Source organism: Melopsittacus undulatus, chromosome 6, assembly GCF_012275295.1.
Source record: "Melopsittacus undulatus isolate bMelUnd1 chromosome 6, bMelUnd1.mat.Z, whole genome shotgun sequence".
Taxonomy (NCBI): Eukaryota; Metazoa; Chordata; class Aves; order Psittaciformes; family Psittaculidae; genus Melopsittacus; species Melopsittacus undulatus.
This window is the reverse complement of record NC_047532.1, coordinates 39,421,484-39,437,279: the sequence shown is the minus strand read 5'-3', so window position 1 is coordinate 39,437,279 and position 15,796 is coordinate 39,421,484. Positions and strand designations below refer to the sequence as shown.

Below are 15,796 nucleotides of genomic sequence, written 5' to 3'. Positions count from 1 at the left end.
TTGTGACTGGCATTCTTGTCATAGACTGTCTCAGGAGAAGGTATTTCAAGGACTCAAAAGGGTACTGGTGGGCTTTTTGGTATAGCTGCCTTGGAGATGGAGGAAATAAAGCAGCTATCTTGCCTGGCATCTCAGAGGACTGTTTTGTGGGGTTGCTAAAGTTTGAAGAAAATAGAATCATAGAATCAACTGGGTCGGAAAAGACTTTTAAGATCATAAAATGCTGATCACTACCACCACAGTGGTACACTAGAAATAATATCATACCAACCGAGACTCCCTGATTTCCATCCATAATCTGATTTATTGACTGGAGAGTCAAGGAATGATCAGCAGGACCTGCTCACCATCAGGCAGTCCCATACGGCCAGTACAAAAGTCTAGAGGAGAGTGGAGGCTAACAGTGGACTATTGTGGCCTGAATGAAGTCATACTGCTTCTGAGTGTGGCCATGGCAGACATGTTAGAACTTCAATGTGAACTGGAGTCAAAGGCAGTTAAGTCATATGCCACAACTGGTATTACCAATGCATTTTTCTTAATCCATTTTGGCAGTAGAGTGCAGGCCAGAGTTTGCTTTCACCTAAATGGGCATCCCATATACCTGGAACTGGCTGCACCAGGATTGGAAACACAGCCTTACCATCTGCCATGGACTGATCTAGACTGCACTGGAATAGGGGGAAGCACTGGAACATGTGCCGTATATTGATGATATAATTTTTGTGAGGCAACATGGCAGAAGAGGATTTTGAGATAGGGTGTTCTGGGTGCTGGAGGTTAGTTTTAATTAGTTTTATTGCTGGTGCTCAGTTTAATGTTAAGAGCATGGTATTGGTTTTTTTTTTGCACGGGGTTGAGCAGCTGCCTCTGCAACTAACACAAGCCTCTTAGCGCAGCAAGCTTTGCTCCACTGTGCCTCACTGTAAAAAGGAGCCATATTGGTAAAATTATTACATTTACACAGTATTTTAAGACAAGTTTATGAGCATACGGTCCCTCATTTCAGTTGTGATTTGAGTAGCAACCAGTGTACCACTGCCTCAGATATAATATATTCTCCTACATTACAAAGTGACCCTGTTATCTATGTTTTACCTTTCCCAAGTGTCACAAGCATGGTATAATAATCTATTAGAGGTTTTTGTCAAGCATATTTTTAACAAATCTACATCCTCCTTTATAAAACAAGGTGGAAAGAAAACTTAGGGGGAAAATATAAACAAACAGAAGAAAGAGGATTCTGATAGTTTTCCGTTTCAGGAATATCAGTAACATATAAGAAACTTCACAGTTAATCTCAGGAGGAAATTGTTCTTTGTGTGTAAAATGTTCTGCAGGCAGCAAAATACATTTCTGTGATTGCCCACTAGTGTACTAAACTGCAGTAATCTATGCTGTGTGAATTATCCTGAATTAGAGACTTATTGCACATAGTCCTTAAGGAATGTTTTAATTAAACCCCAGGATTAGAGGACATGGTTTAAAACCTAAATAATTTATAAATTTTGCTGATTTAGTAAAGTAGTAATGTAATTTTTGGTGTTTTCCAAGCTATTATCTGTGTTTTCCTTTTACCAATGGTGTTCCTCTGGGTCTAGATGGGCAAGAGGAAGTTCAGTGGACTGGAAATCACCCTGATTGCCCTCTTCTGCCTCGTGGTGATCGTAGCCTGTGTTCTCATTGGGCTTTTAGCATCAGGACAATCTGGAGTCAAAAAAAAAGGTAAGTGGTCCCCATTGCTGCTGTAGGACCAGAGCAAAACTTCTAAGTGAGAGGTGCTCAGCTCTGCTTCCTGGGACTATTGTAAATTCCATGGAACTTCAGTAACTAACTGTTGGCATTATTTCCATCACTGTTGGACACAGACTGTTAAGGGACACATATATTCAAATGAGGGGGAAAAAATCACTATAAGCACTGTGAAGTACTGACTTTCAGAATTACTGTTATATTCTTATCATTACCGAAAGATAATGTGAGTGAACTTACTGGATATGACATGATAAATAGCATGACTCAGAATTTATTGATGTGAAAAAACCTTCTATCTCATCTTCACAACAGTGGACTTCCCTTATAAACATAGAACCGGTATTACCTTAAAATTTTTTAATATAAAAAAGACAACACTGAAAAAAAGAAAGGGATCTGGGAGACTCTGTAGAAGCAGCCAAATTGTGTGGAACATACATTATAACCATAACAACATATAGTGTTTCATATTAATATATCGGTACATTAGAAACCACTTGTCTTACAGGGGTGTGGTATAAAGCACCCTGATTTACATACAGTTCCTTATGTATGAATATTTCCACTTAAATGCCAGGATTGAAGCAGAAAGCTTGAAAGTAGAAATAGCAATAAAATAAAAACAATTGTTAATCATAAGAAACACTTTTGTGTTATAGTAAAACTGTTCATACAGACTAATATGTGCATATTTTCTGCCTGCTTTTGTCACAAGATGAAGAGGAGTCTGCCTGAGAAAAAAGTACAAGTGTACATGTTGCAGACAAAGCAAACAGGTGACTCCATGTATTTGAGTGCATCTCAGTCTGAGACAAGACTTCTGCACTTCGTAGTTCTCATACAAATATATACAGTGTTCCAAAATACATGTAAAATCATAGAATCATAGAATAGTTAGGATTGGAAAGGACCTCAAGATCATCTAGTTCCAACCCCCCCGGCCATGGCCAGGGACACTTCACACTAAACCATATCACCTAAGGCTTCATCCAACCTGGTCTTGAACACTGCCAGGGATGGAGCATTCACAACTTCCCTGGGCAACCCATTCCAGTACCTCACCACCCTAACAATAAAGAATTTCTTCCTTAGATCAAGTCTAAACCTCTGCTGTTTAAGTTTCAACCCATCACCCCTTGTCCTATCACTACAGTCCCTAATGAATAGTCCCTCCCCAGCAGCCCTGTAGGCCCCCTTCAGATACTGGAAGGCTGCTATGAGGTCTCCACGCAGCCTTCTCTTCTCCAGGCTGAACAGCCCCAACTTTCTCAGTCTGTCTTCATATGGGAGGTGCTCCAGTCCCCTGATCATCCTCGTGGCCCTCCTCTGTACTTGTTCTAACAGTTCCATGTCCTTTTTATGTTGAGGACACCAGAACTGAACACAATACTCCAAGGGAGGTCTCACGAGAGCAGAGTAGTGTGGCAGGGTCACCTCCTTTGACCTGCTGGTCACGCTCCTCTTGATGCAGCCCAGGATACGGTTGGCTTTCTGGGCTGTGAGTGAGCACTGCTGGCTCATGTTCATTTTCTCATTGACTAACACCCCCAAGTCCTTCTCCACAGGACTACCATGAATTTCCTTTTTGCCCAACCTGTAGCTGTGCCTGGGATTGCTCCCACCCAGGTGTAGGACCTTGCACTTGGCATGGTTAAACTTCATGAGGTTGGCATCAGCCCACCTCACAAGTGTGTCAAGGTCCCTCTGGATGGCATTCCTTCCCTCCAGCGTATTAACGGAACCACACAGCTTGGTGTCATCAGCAAACTTGCTGAGGGCACACTCAATTCCATTGTCCCTGTCAGCGACAAAAATATTAAACAAGACCGGTCTCAACACCGATCCTTGAGGGACACCACTCGTTACTGGTCTCCAGCTGGACATTGAACTGTTGACCACAACTCTTTGAGTGCATCCATCCAGTCAGTTCTTTATCCACCGAGTGGTCCACCTATCAAATTGATGACACTCCAATTTAGAGACAAGGATGTCATGTGGGACAGTGTCAAACGCTTTGCACAAGTCCAGGTAGATGACGTCAACTGCTCCACCCCTGTCCATCACTTTTGTAGCCCCATCATAGAAGGCCACCAAATTGGTCAGGCAGGATTTTCCCCTAGTAAAGCCATGCTGGCTGTCACCAAGCACCTTGTTGTTTTTCATGTGCCCTAGCATGCCTTCCAAGAGAATCTGCTCCCAGATTTTGCCAGGCACAGAGGTGAGACTGACTGGTCTCTAGTTCCCCGTGTCATCCATTTTCCCCTTCTTGAAAATGGGGGTTATATTTCCCTTTTTCCAGTCATCAGGAACTTCACCTGTCTGCCATGATTTTTCAAATATGATGGCCAGTGGCTTTGCAACTTCATTCGCCAGCTCCTTCAGGACCTGCGGATGGATTTCATAAGGTCCCATGGACTTGTGTACATGCAGGTTTTTATGATGGTCTCGAACCAGATCCTCATGTACAGTGGGCCCAAGGTCTACGTTTTCACAGTCCCTGCGTCCTCCTTCCAAGACTCGGGTGCTGCGGTCAGAGCCTTTGGTTGGAGGAACTGAAACCCACCTTTTGGTCCCCTTTTGTCAGCTAAAGTTGCCAAGAGGTCACCTTAAGTTCAGTGAAATATAGCAGAGCATCTTAATGGAGCTTTATGGTGCTTTTACCTGAGGCTCTAATTCAACCTCCAGTGGAAGAACAGTATTTCAGAGTCAGGAGCACATGGAGAGCAGAAGCACAGTACCATTTAAGATAAAGTCCTTTCAATTTTAATTTATAATGTATTTTAACAAGCAGCAATTCATATTGAGCTACAGGACTTACTGAAAACAGAAGTAATGTATACCTTAAGAAATAAACTTATCAAAGCCATCCATATTTTTAAGAACTTTGAAGCGAAATTGTCATACCTTTATCTAAAATAGTTGTGTGTAGTTTTTTAAAGGTAAGAATAAATTCCATTAACAACAGTTTACACTCATTTAAATCAATATTAATAGTGTTTCAAGATGCTGAGAAATGAGTAGAAATGTTTACTGAGTGAATATGTAGTCAAGTTATTGCTACATTTTGGAAATCCTGGAATAACCCATTAATTTCTTTCCCTAACAGAATTTTCACCAGAATGTCAGAACTTACTAACATCAGAGAGAATTGACTGCATCCCAGATCAAGTAGCAACAAAGGTCTGAAAACATTACAGAAAATAACAGAAAATTGGGTTTTTCCTATAAACCTCATGTTTAATTATAGAAAATGTAACTTGTCTCTGTCAGTTGTTTTCTTAACCTTTTTTAATGTATGATTGTTTGAACACTTTGCAGAGAACTGTAGCTCCTGTATAACTCACTTCAGTTTGTTGACAGAACATCTGATCATTCTAACCAATGTAACAGTTTGCTGTCAAAGACTGAAGATCATGCCAAAGTACACACCAGCAGCTTGGTTTTGGTATAGATGGAAGCAAAATCAGTCAGGCGTCAAAGAGTTAAAAAAGTCACTCTCTAATTTCAACAACTTTTAAGAGTTTATCTTTGTCTGATGGTCAAGTACTAGCATTTATAATCATTCAGAAATAGCAGGTGAAGATTCAGTTTGCCCAGATGCACAAGACTTTTATAATGTAAGAGACATGGTCACAGTTTCTTTTTAAAACCAACTTGAATGTCATAGTCTTCCTTTCTTGGTTGTGGTGTCCTTTACCTGTGAGAGCACAGAGTTTAGAAATAGGCTTTTGGCTTAAAAATTTAGGAGTTAAGATTCCCAATGAAAAGTATCATCTTAATTTTTCAGTGCTTTCAAATTTAGAATGTTTTTATTGTGGTTGGTTTTGAATGACTATTATTGTTTATTATATTTTTTTATCTTTATGATGGATATTCTTATTTTCTGATGAAAGCTGGAGGATATCTGGCATCATCCTTTGGTTTAGGGGGGCAGCTTAGGAGAAAAAATAGTGCATATACTATGATGTGTGATGTTTATACCGTTCACAGGGGTATAAAAAATTATTAACCAGCTGTCTCAATTTCTGAAGAAAGTCCCAGTCTAATTTCAGAAATGACAGTTGTTAAAGCTTCTGTCATGCCATGGGTTTTGTTATGATATATAGCTCAATAAAGTCCTGCGGATGAACAAGTTAGTAAAAGGCTCAGATCACACAGCTTGTTCCTTCACTCTTTTGGTTACTTCATTCCCCTAGGAGCAAGCACACCATGGTAAAAACAGTCATGCAGATCACTTTAATCTTTTATTGCTACCAGTCACCCCGCACTACGTGCTGCACTCATCATTCAGTGTGGGAAATTATTTTCCTCTGGTTGCAACTATAATCCTCATCGTGAGTCTGCCCTTGGTTTTTACTATTGCTGATTAGAAAGAATTAAAAAAAAATCAAATTCAAGATATCATCAAGGACCAGATGCAGATATGAATATTGAGGTATATGCTCTGGTATTAGAGGTAATATAAAAGATTCCTGAATTTGTTCTTTCTTTCGTGAAGACCAGGCAGCAAATTTCAGCAGACTGTAGACAAATATCACCTTTAACTTGTTCCCTGATGAAAGGTTTTATGTTTATGCCTGACACAAGCCAGAGTCACATACCAGTGTGTCCATTCATCCAATATAAATTTTATCGTGGAAGCAATTTGTTTTCTTTGGTTGTCCTTCTTCAGGCTATTCTAATACAGCAAGCAGCAGAGCTGTAAAATTACAGACACCTGCTTAAAATAAACCTTCTGCCATGGTTTCCATCCATTAGTGGTTTAGAGAATAAACAGCAGCTGGGAAAAGTATGATTTGCCTAAGCTCGTATACCAGGTTAGTGTCTGTCTTGATATCTTTATTCACTAAAGATGTCCCAGATGAAACCAGAAAATGAGTAGGATTACAGAAAATAGAAGTATGAAAAGCAAACAGATATTTATTACCCAATTGCAGGCTTGACAAAGATAGGTATGCTGAAAGAAAGTAGATATTTATTTATTCACTGTTGTTGAAAATTGCCATGAAGTTTGGTTAGACAAGAGGAACGCACCAGTAAAAAAATGAACTACAATGAGCAGAGCTGGTGTAGGCCATTACTGGACTGATACCTCTGAAAGCTTGAGGGAAGGTTGTATTGGTTTTGTTTTGGTTTATGGTTTTATTTTTTTCTGGCTAGCAGGGGTTAATCCTTGGTGCTCACTTCAGTGTTCAGAAGCCATCTCATACTGTACCCCAGTGTAAACTGTTTCCTCATATCCAGGATTATTTCTAATTAAGCTTTGACTTTCTCTTTGGCGTTCTTGTATATTGGTATCTATTATGCTAGGCTTATAGCTCAGAGACTGTGACCAGCTCATGTCTTTATTCACATTAAATGATAGCTCTTATAACAACCTCTCCAGTGCCTTTGGATGAACTCTACTCCTTTTCTAATGTCAGGCATAATTGATCTTGCACTTTTGTATTTACTTCTTTATGCAGCAAGCATGTGCCATGAAAATACAGAGGTATAGCTTACAGGTCCACTAGAGTAAGATCTAGCTAGAAGAATATCACTGGACTGGAAAGTAAATGCTGAAAATAGTAAAAAAATCATCGGAAGTAACTGGGGAAAAAGAGAAGTGTGCTCATGAAGTTGGGAATGCGGATAGTTGAATTCCCAGGCTTTAAGAAAATTGGTTGTTCAAGCTATTCTGTGTTGCATGGGACAGTCACTGGTCTAGGAAGGGATAAGAGGATGGAGGTAACAACTCTGTTCTTAAGTATTTAGGATATTCTCCTATGTATGAAATAATTGAAGTAAGGGAGCAAAGTTGTGATCTCTGCAGTCTTGAAGAGGATTGGCTCTTCTTTCATTTACTCTGAAATATTTTGTAAAATAGGAAATATGAAGTTCTCATGGTGGTAGCTGGGAAGGTGGAAAGTAAGTATGGGTTTTTCACAGCCTTAGAAAGTGCATTCAGTTGTGGATTGGTGTGAGGGAAAATGATATCTCTCATGCAACCATGATTTTTGCTTGGAACCTAATGAAAATGACAGCAGGCATGTTTTCTGATGTGATGAGTTCATGGCAAAGAGTCAAACATTTATCTATTTGGTGAATATGGGTTTTATCTTGAGTGGGTTTTGCAGATTTCTGTGCTCCATGCAGTCAAAATACCAAATAAATGTGTTAAGACTTCCCAAGCCAGTGGGTCTGTGAGCTCCCTCTGTGCTTTTCCTCAGCACATGTATGGTTCCAGGCTGGAGCTGACTTATCTTTGCCCTGTTCAGTAGCTGAGAAAAGCATTTGACCTGCACTGACCAGGTTGGGTTCTACAACCCAAAATCAAGTACAGAAACGACAACAGCAATGGAGGTTTTTGGACTATCTCCAACTATTTAAAGCTGCAGAATTTTTTTAAATAAGCATGACACAAACACCAAAAACGTTTGAACACAATCAGATGAAGGCAGAAACAGCTGTTAGGCAGCAGGTGAAGGGAAAAGTCTTCAAGATCTCCGTGTTGGATTTGGGTACTTGATATCACTTATAGACACTGCCCTTTGCCAGGAGTGGTTTATCATATTACCACTGCCTTTTGCCCTAAGAAAGTCATTGGGTTTTTAAGGTGAGAAAATGTACGAAACTTAGTGACGTATTACTCATATCTTATCTTCGAGCATAAAAGTCACGCAAACAGTGCATGAATAAGTTAATTTCTAACAAAGCAAAGGAACTGTAGTTTATTAAACTACTGAAAGGTAGTATAAAGGTTGGTGCTACTACATTGACATATATGCTTTCAACAACAGGTTCATTTGTTTGAGTATTTTTGGGGAAAAATGTTGATTTATCTCAATTTGAGGTTCTGCAAAACCAATCTGAACATATCTGTTATTAGAAAATAACACCAAATGTGGATATTGCACATAATGATCAATTTTGCTTATGTGGATATTTAACCAGATGTTTACCAGATGTTAAAAAATATTTTTTTCCTGTGGATCTAATGGTTTTAAGAAAGAATGGATGTCTAATAAGCAAGTTTTTACTCTAAATCCAGAAAAGAATCTTTTCTATGTATCACGTTTGATGCTAAAGAATTCACTCATTAGAGTTTCAAAGAAGGAGTTTTTTTTTTTATTTCAGATATTATTAAGGTTTCTGGTGTTTGAGGCAAAATGCAGACTATGTGCATTTTATCTGGTTTAGTATAAAGGGTTTATTTGTCAGCCTATTTTTGTCTCTCATGTCAGAGCACCTGCAATCTGCGTGGCTGCTGCTGGAGTCCTCAGAGTGACACAAGTGTGCCCTGGTGTTTTTTCTCTTCAAACCATGGGTACAAAGTGGATGGATCGACAAGAACAACACGGGCAGGTAAACTACAGGCTGTGCTCCTCTATTTAGGCTTGTGCTGATGTCTGATTCAACACAATAACTTTGCAACATGTGTTTTTTTCCCAAGGATTTGAGACTACATTAACAAGGCTGCCATCACCTTCTCTCTTTGGAAATGATATCAACACTGTCCTCCTCACAGGAGAGTATCAGACACCAAATCGCTTCCGCTTCAAGGTTAATCTTTTTTTCTATGCTGTTTTAAGATGCATGTTCAGTGAAAGATTTTAGGCTGTCTGTTATTGTGCAGTGAGATTAGGAAGGCTGGATTAATCCTTCCGAAGCACTCTCATGGATCACACTGAAGTGCTCAGATCCTTCTTTCTTTGTCCTCTCTGCTGTTGCAATAAGTCAGGTTAATGAATGTTTAGTACAGTGGGATTTCTGCATAAAAAATTGCTGAGACCTTTGAAAAGCTCAGCTTTTGTATAATCTACATTTTTTCCTCATTGTAGGAAATGTTGGGGCTTTATTTACTCACTTTTAATTTATGTCCTGGCCATATAGCTCAGTCTCTTTGACAGACAGTGTTAGCTCTTCAGTTATTTCTGTTTTCTATGGAAAATTCAAAAATAGATACCATGACTGTGGGGCATCAATGGGTTGTAGAAGACCTTCCTCTTGCAGTGGGTTCTTGCTGAGCTAGGGAAACACAGAGTCAAGTGTGAGAGAAATGGCTGAAAATACGTGATGAAAGTCGGAAGTGAACAGGAAAGGAGGCAGAACAAGATACTGGGATAAGGATGGGAATATCATAAATCAGAGCTATATATGAACACTGGAGAATGCTTGAATTAGACATTAGTTTTTAAAGGCCCAACACTTCTCTTGTTTAAATATGCACAGATCACTGATCCTAGAACACAAAGATTTGAAGTCCCTCATGAACATGTGGGATCTTTCACTGGATCTGCAGCCACCAATTTAAACTACAAAGTGGATGTGAAGCAGAACCCCTTTGGCATCGTGGTGACTAGAGTGAGCAATGGTAGAGTGCTGTAAGTAACATTGGTGCTTTTTTTTGAATAACAGAGATGTCACTGGTTTCCTCTGAAAGCCCATGTACCACACAAGTAGTGTATGCCCAAGGTGTGAGGTGCCCTTTTTCATGTGTAGTGTACCCCTCTTTGTTTGACTGATGGATACTCTGCATGGACTCTAGCTGTTCCTTTGCAAATAAATTCTGTAATATGGAGAGCTCTGCCTGAAAGATTTAGGTCTGTCTCTTTGTTTACTTTCCCCCAGTACTAGGGAAATCTTTAGAGCTACTATGTGCCATCGTTACAGGGATTTTCGTTATCCCAAGGACTCCTTGCCAGTGCTTCAAATCTCATGGGAACATTCTTCATGGCTTCTTTAATCTTATTTGTGGCAATCATGCTGAAGCCCTAAATTGCGAAAACCGGGTTGCCCTTTGAACCTATAATATCCAAGAATAGCTGGGGCAAGCCCCTTATAAGTTGGTCATGTAACACTCCAAGTAAAATATTCAACGGATTTGTACATTGACTGTAAGATCTAAAAAGGAATAAATAAAACAAACTTATAAACCTAACGGCATAGCTCCAAGACCTGTTAGAAAGGGCAAGTGTCAGGATGGACATGTTTATTAAATAAGTCCAAGAATGATTGCTTGTCAGAGTCATAGGCCAGTTGGATTAACAACACTTCAAGTTTAATTAATTAGTGATTACTTCTGTGCTCTCGTTAGTATTGTTTTCTTGTTTAGAATCCTCTCTAATGATTGATTTGCAATTATAGAGCACAAAAGATGGACTTGGTATTCAGTAGTGCATGACTGATTAAAAGGTATATTGAGGGAGAATAAGAATTTTAGTCCGATAGAACCATGTTGAAACAGTACTCTGGAGTACTGTCTACACTCTCAAAAATTTTTGAAAGAAATTTTTTCTGAGTTTGAGCATCTTAAAAACAGCTGATGTTAGCATGGGATAAAAGAAGCCCCTCAGAGATAAATCCTTGATACATTTGTTTACACAAGATGAGGACATTCCCTCAATTCTTAAACAATCAAAAAAAAGGGAGGCTTCATTGGAAGAGTGGGGATCAACGCGTTATTACAGTTCATTGTAAAAATACTAATCATCCAGATAGTTATAAAGTCTATGACCTGCCATCATCTTTTATTGTACTTGAGCTCCCCAAAAGAGTTGGAACTCTGAAAGATCTATTGCCATCACAATTTACATGAAAACCTGAGAGTTTTACATGGTTTCATGGGAAATACAAACTTCTTCCTTGAGAAAACAGGTTTCAGTACAGTTTGTGAGCAGATGGGCAAGATAGTCCTTGGAATCATTACAAGTGGACAGAAACGTATCAGATGAGGTTTTGACCTTTGAACCACCTCTCAAGTTTTAGCAGTTTTAATTTAAAAAAATAAAAAATAGAAGTAAATGAGCAGAGTAAAAGTTGCAAGATCAAACTCCCCAGTTTTTGTTGCTTGTTTGTGAATTGTTTGTGATTATACTGTGTATTTAATTATTTAAGAGCCTCTGTATGCATCTAAGATTTTAGGGATAATGAGATAGTGATAAACGTAGTTATAGATTATTAATACATCTGAAGTGATAAAGTCCTTTAAGAAAAAATGTGCCTGAGTTTGCATTAAGTCAGGGAGTTACATTACTCTCTATATGAATATCATGACTATTAAAAGTCACAAATATCACAGGAAACTAAACTTGTAAAAAGAGTTTCTAATTAAAACTAGATAAAGTGAGTAAATAAAAGCATATTCCTTTGAAATTGCTTGTGATGTTAATATACATCAAGGTAGTTTGTTACCTCGAATGAAGTAATTTTTCTCTGCTTTTGAGGAAAGATGGCATTTCAGCAGATCCCTGTAAGATCATGAATTAATGAAGCTGAAGTTAACATTCAAATCTGAGAATCAGCTTCATTCCAATTGCTTTCTGCTTTAAACCTGATTTAATTCACAATTGCATTCTATTTACGATTGTTTCGTTTTAATAGTGATGTGAAACTGAAACTACTTCCAGGTAGGGGTCAGTTTTGACACATTTTCCAGCTAGAAATGTTCAAAATCTTAGAGGAATGAAAAAGTAAAATGAACATGATGAATTTTAAAAGGAATGAAATTGTTTGGCTTGATTGCTTCCATGAGTTCTGGGAGACCCTTTCCCAGGATGATATTTAGTGTTGCTTAGGAAATGCAAAGCAGTTCAAACATTCTGGTGCACTTGGCTTATTAATGAGCTATTTAATTGCATTGCTAAAATCAACTGCCCAAAATCTCAGCATGTACATGATAGGAAATGACCATATTTTGGTGGTGGTGTGGGCACACGCCCCGCTGTATAAAATCATCCCTATGGGTGGTCCCCTCTATTCATCAAGAGGCAAGATGCATACGATTCCCGAGGAAGACTTTTTGGCATTGCTGGGGACTGCAGACAGAGTCACAACCTGAAACATTGCTGATCGAGGGAGTCTATAGAGTCTGGCTGACCATTATAGTTGCAATAGCTTAGCAGAGCTAAAGGAAGGAGAGTGACTCAATGTGTCCACTGACTTGCAATGAGCTGATCCTTGGTGCACCTTGTTGCAGAAAATTGACTGCTTCTCACTGCTCTCTGCCTCAGCAGCGCTCAGATTTCCCCACTGTTTACAAAGTTCTTCCCATAGAAATAAGGAATAAAATTAGGTTTGGCTGCATATTTAAAGCCCTCATCATCCTTGTTTGGAACAGGAATTGTTAGTCTGTAATGAAAGGGAATGTTGAAAGATGCAAAATGAAATCAACAGAAGAAATTTCATTAATGAAATTGACTTTTATTGTCTGATTTGCTATTAGATGTAAAGGAGAAATACTGATCTCTGGCTTGTTCTGTTTGTACAGATGCATACAACAGTCTCTGTGTGTATTTCCAATAGCACAGACTTCATGTTCCTTAAAGAGCATAGCAGTTGCTTTATGCAGACTTTACCACAGGAGTTGTGATAACCATCAAATGGGATTTGAATCATGTTAAGGATCATGTCATCACTTTAATCTTCACTCATCTATGTTCAGCTTATTTGAGAGCTAGCACATAGTCATAGTCTGCTTTTCCCTGTAGGTACTGGCCTAGGAGGACTCAAGAGCAGGTCTGGTTCATTTTCTCTGGCAAGCAAAAGCTGTAATTCATTTTAAAAATCTGATGGAGTGGATTATTTTTGTGTTTTCGTCCACCCAAGGAAATTTTCTATCTGCCCAGTTTTTGTGAATAGCCATGGAGAATGGACTCAGGACTAGGCAAAACAGATGCAGGGGAGGGAAGCTTTGGTGGAAGACATGAGTGCAAATGTACCCCTGAAAACAGATGTGGCACTTGTATGAGATATTTCTGTGGGATCAGCTGGCACTGCTTATGTCATCTGTGCAAGGGTTGTTCTGCTCCAGCCCTACACCATCCACTTATCTCTCCTTCAGGTCTCTGGATGGAGACCTGAACTGGTTAGCTAGCTCTAACTAAAAGGAGCAGAAACAGTTATTGCTATGATTCTGTGTTAAAACCGAAACAAAACAAAGCAATTTGTTTTTCATTGTTTCAACAGATTTGATACTACCATAGGACCGCTGCAATATGCTGAGCAGTTTTTACAGCTATCCATCAGAGTACCTAGCATCAACATTTATGGTGTGGGAGAGCATGTGCATAAGCAGTACCGGCACGATGTTTACTGGAAAACCTGGCCCATATTCAGCAGGGATACTGGCCCCTCTGCAGTAAGAACTGGTTTTATTACACCTCATTCTTCACAGATGAATTCTGTAATCCGAGCCTATTCTGCAGCAGACACACTAATAACATCTACTGTGTTTTTCACAAAAGACTTTTCAGGCACTGCATGTTATTGCTAAAAGCTAGATGGTACTGTTGAATGTTCCCCTATTTCTGATTTTTGTGTTGATGTACACTTGAAAACCAGTAGATAAATATTAAAATATCAGAGTCTTCAGTTTCTACTGATGAAGAAAATAAATACCAATATGTCCTAACGTGTTGCTGTGCACAGCATTCAGTACAGATGATCATGCTTCTTCAGTCAACATCCTTCTAACTTGGCAAATGGTGGGAAAGTTCCACTTAACAGGTGCCCCTTTACAAGATAAAATATGTTTGTCAACAATTATTTGTTTCTGCTGTTTGATTGACTTCCTACGAAACCGTTTTTTGGGCACCAATTTTTTGATAATTGTAAGAGTATTTGTAGCCATTACCTCAGTTTCATAAAGCAACAACTCATGCTGCACTCTAAGAGAGCAGTTCAGTGTTTTCCTGAACTAGAAACTGGAGGGTGAGATCACTATGTGTAATTAATCAATAATTCGTACCCTTTGGCTTGAGATGCCTATCTCCTCCCTTTTGAAGATTTTACCTGAACAGCTCTATTGACTGTAGACTCATTAAGTTAAACCAACAGTGAAGAATCAAGTCAGGCTAATTTCAAATTGCTCAAGTTCTGTTTCTCTTTAAATTGTTCTGAGTTTTCTTTTGCAGGGGAAGAAGCACATCTATTACAAAAGCTATTAAAATTTCTAAGGTTTTTGTTGCTAATAATAATGGAAAATAAAATAGAGAGGAAATTAAAAAAAAAAAAGCAAGTCACTCTCTTATTTCCATAGATCAGACATAAAGACTATTACCTTGCAGGAATAATAGAAATAGTAGAAATACAGATTAGATGTAAAATCTAATCTATGGTGAAAGGTGATGAAAGTGCTTTTCAGTTTCTATTGTTTGCTTGATGTGCGTAGATATTACCCAGAAAGAGTACTGCTTTATGCAGATTTGCCTGAAGATCCATCTCACCTGCTTGCTTGTGTTACCTGTATATTAGGGAAGCATTTATTTTAATGCAAAATGTTCTCATAAAAGAAACGAATGCCAGGAAGAAAAAAACAGATCTGTAGGAAGGTGTCAGGATTTTTATTTTTATTGTTGGCTATATTTTGAGAAGTTTCAAGTTCTACCTGTGATGCATTTTTAAATACCCCAGAACAGATACTGTTATTAGATTTTAATCATCTTACTTTCCCTTTTTATCCTTTAAGGCAATGGATAACTTATATGGAGTTCAAACTTTCTTCTTGTGTTTGGAAGACAACACCGGAGCCTCCTTTGGTGTTTTCCTAATGAATAGCAATGCCATGGGTAAGAAATCTTTCTCTGTAGCTCTGAACACTTTTTTAAATGATCTGCAGAATTGGAATAAAAACTGTGGTGTTTAGTGTATCAACATAAGCAGAAAGTAGTGCACAGTTAACATTCAGATTGCACTTGAAACCTGATGGTCAGAACTATATCTTAAGCATGTGCAGCTTCGTGCAGCTGTGCAGGACTCTGGAATCAGAGCCTAAATTTGGAGTGAGAAATACTTGAAAGTAAATGTATTTTAGTCTCTTTGATAAGCACACATATATGTATGCTTTATAGAGCTCTTCACATCCCTTGAGTTTTGGAAAGTTGTACTAAAAATTCAAAGATAGAAGACTGAGCCACTGGATTTCTTCTGAAACTCTTGTCTGTAGGATCTAAGGGAATGGAAATATGGACATTTAAAAGAGTCATTAGAATACATTCTCCCTTTTTGCAAGTTTAATTAATGATTTGGTTCATAAAGTATTTTTGTTTGTGTTTTTTTCTCA

General features: G+C 38.6%; 1 protein-coding gene across 1 annotated transcript in view; it reads left to right on the top strand.

The window, feature by feature from the left end:
- The first annotated feature begins 1,601 nt into the window (after positions 1 to 1,601).
- Positions 1,602 to 15,796, top strand: part of SI (sucrase-isomaltase) — a 58,786-nt gene continuing 44,591 nt past the window's right edge. The window contains exons 1-7 of the mRNA XM_031042688.2: positions 1,602 to 1,725; positions 4,862 to 4,935; positions 8,979 to 9,099; positions 9,188 to 9,297; positions 9,967 to 10,118; positions 13,702 to 13,873; positions 15,203 to 15,302. Coding sequence (XP_030898548.2) covers positions 1,602 to 1,725; positions 4,862 to 4,935; positions 8,979 to 9,099; positions 9,188 to 9,297; positions 9,967 to 10,118; positions 13,702 to 13,873; positions 15,203 to 15,302 — 853 coding nt within the window. The remainder of the gene's footprint in view (positions 1,726 to 4,861; positions 4,936 to 8,978; positions 9,100 to 9,187; positions 9,298 to 9,966; positions 10,119 to 13,701; positions 13,874 to 15,202; positions 15,303 to 15,796) is intronic.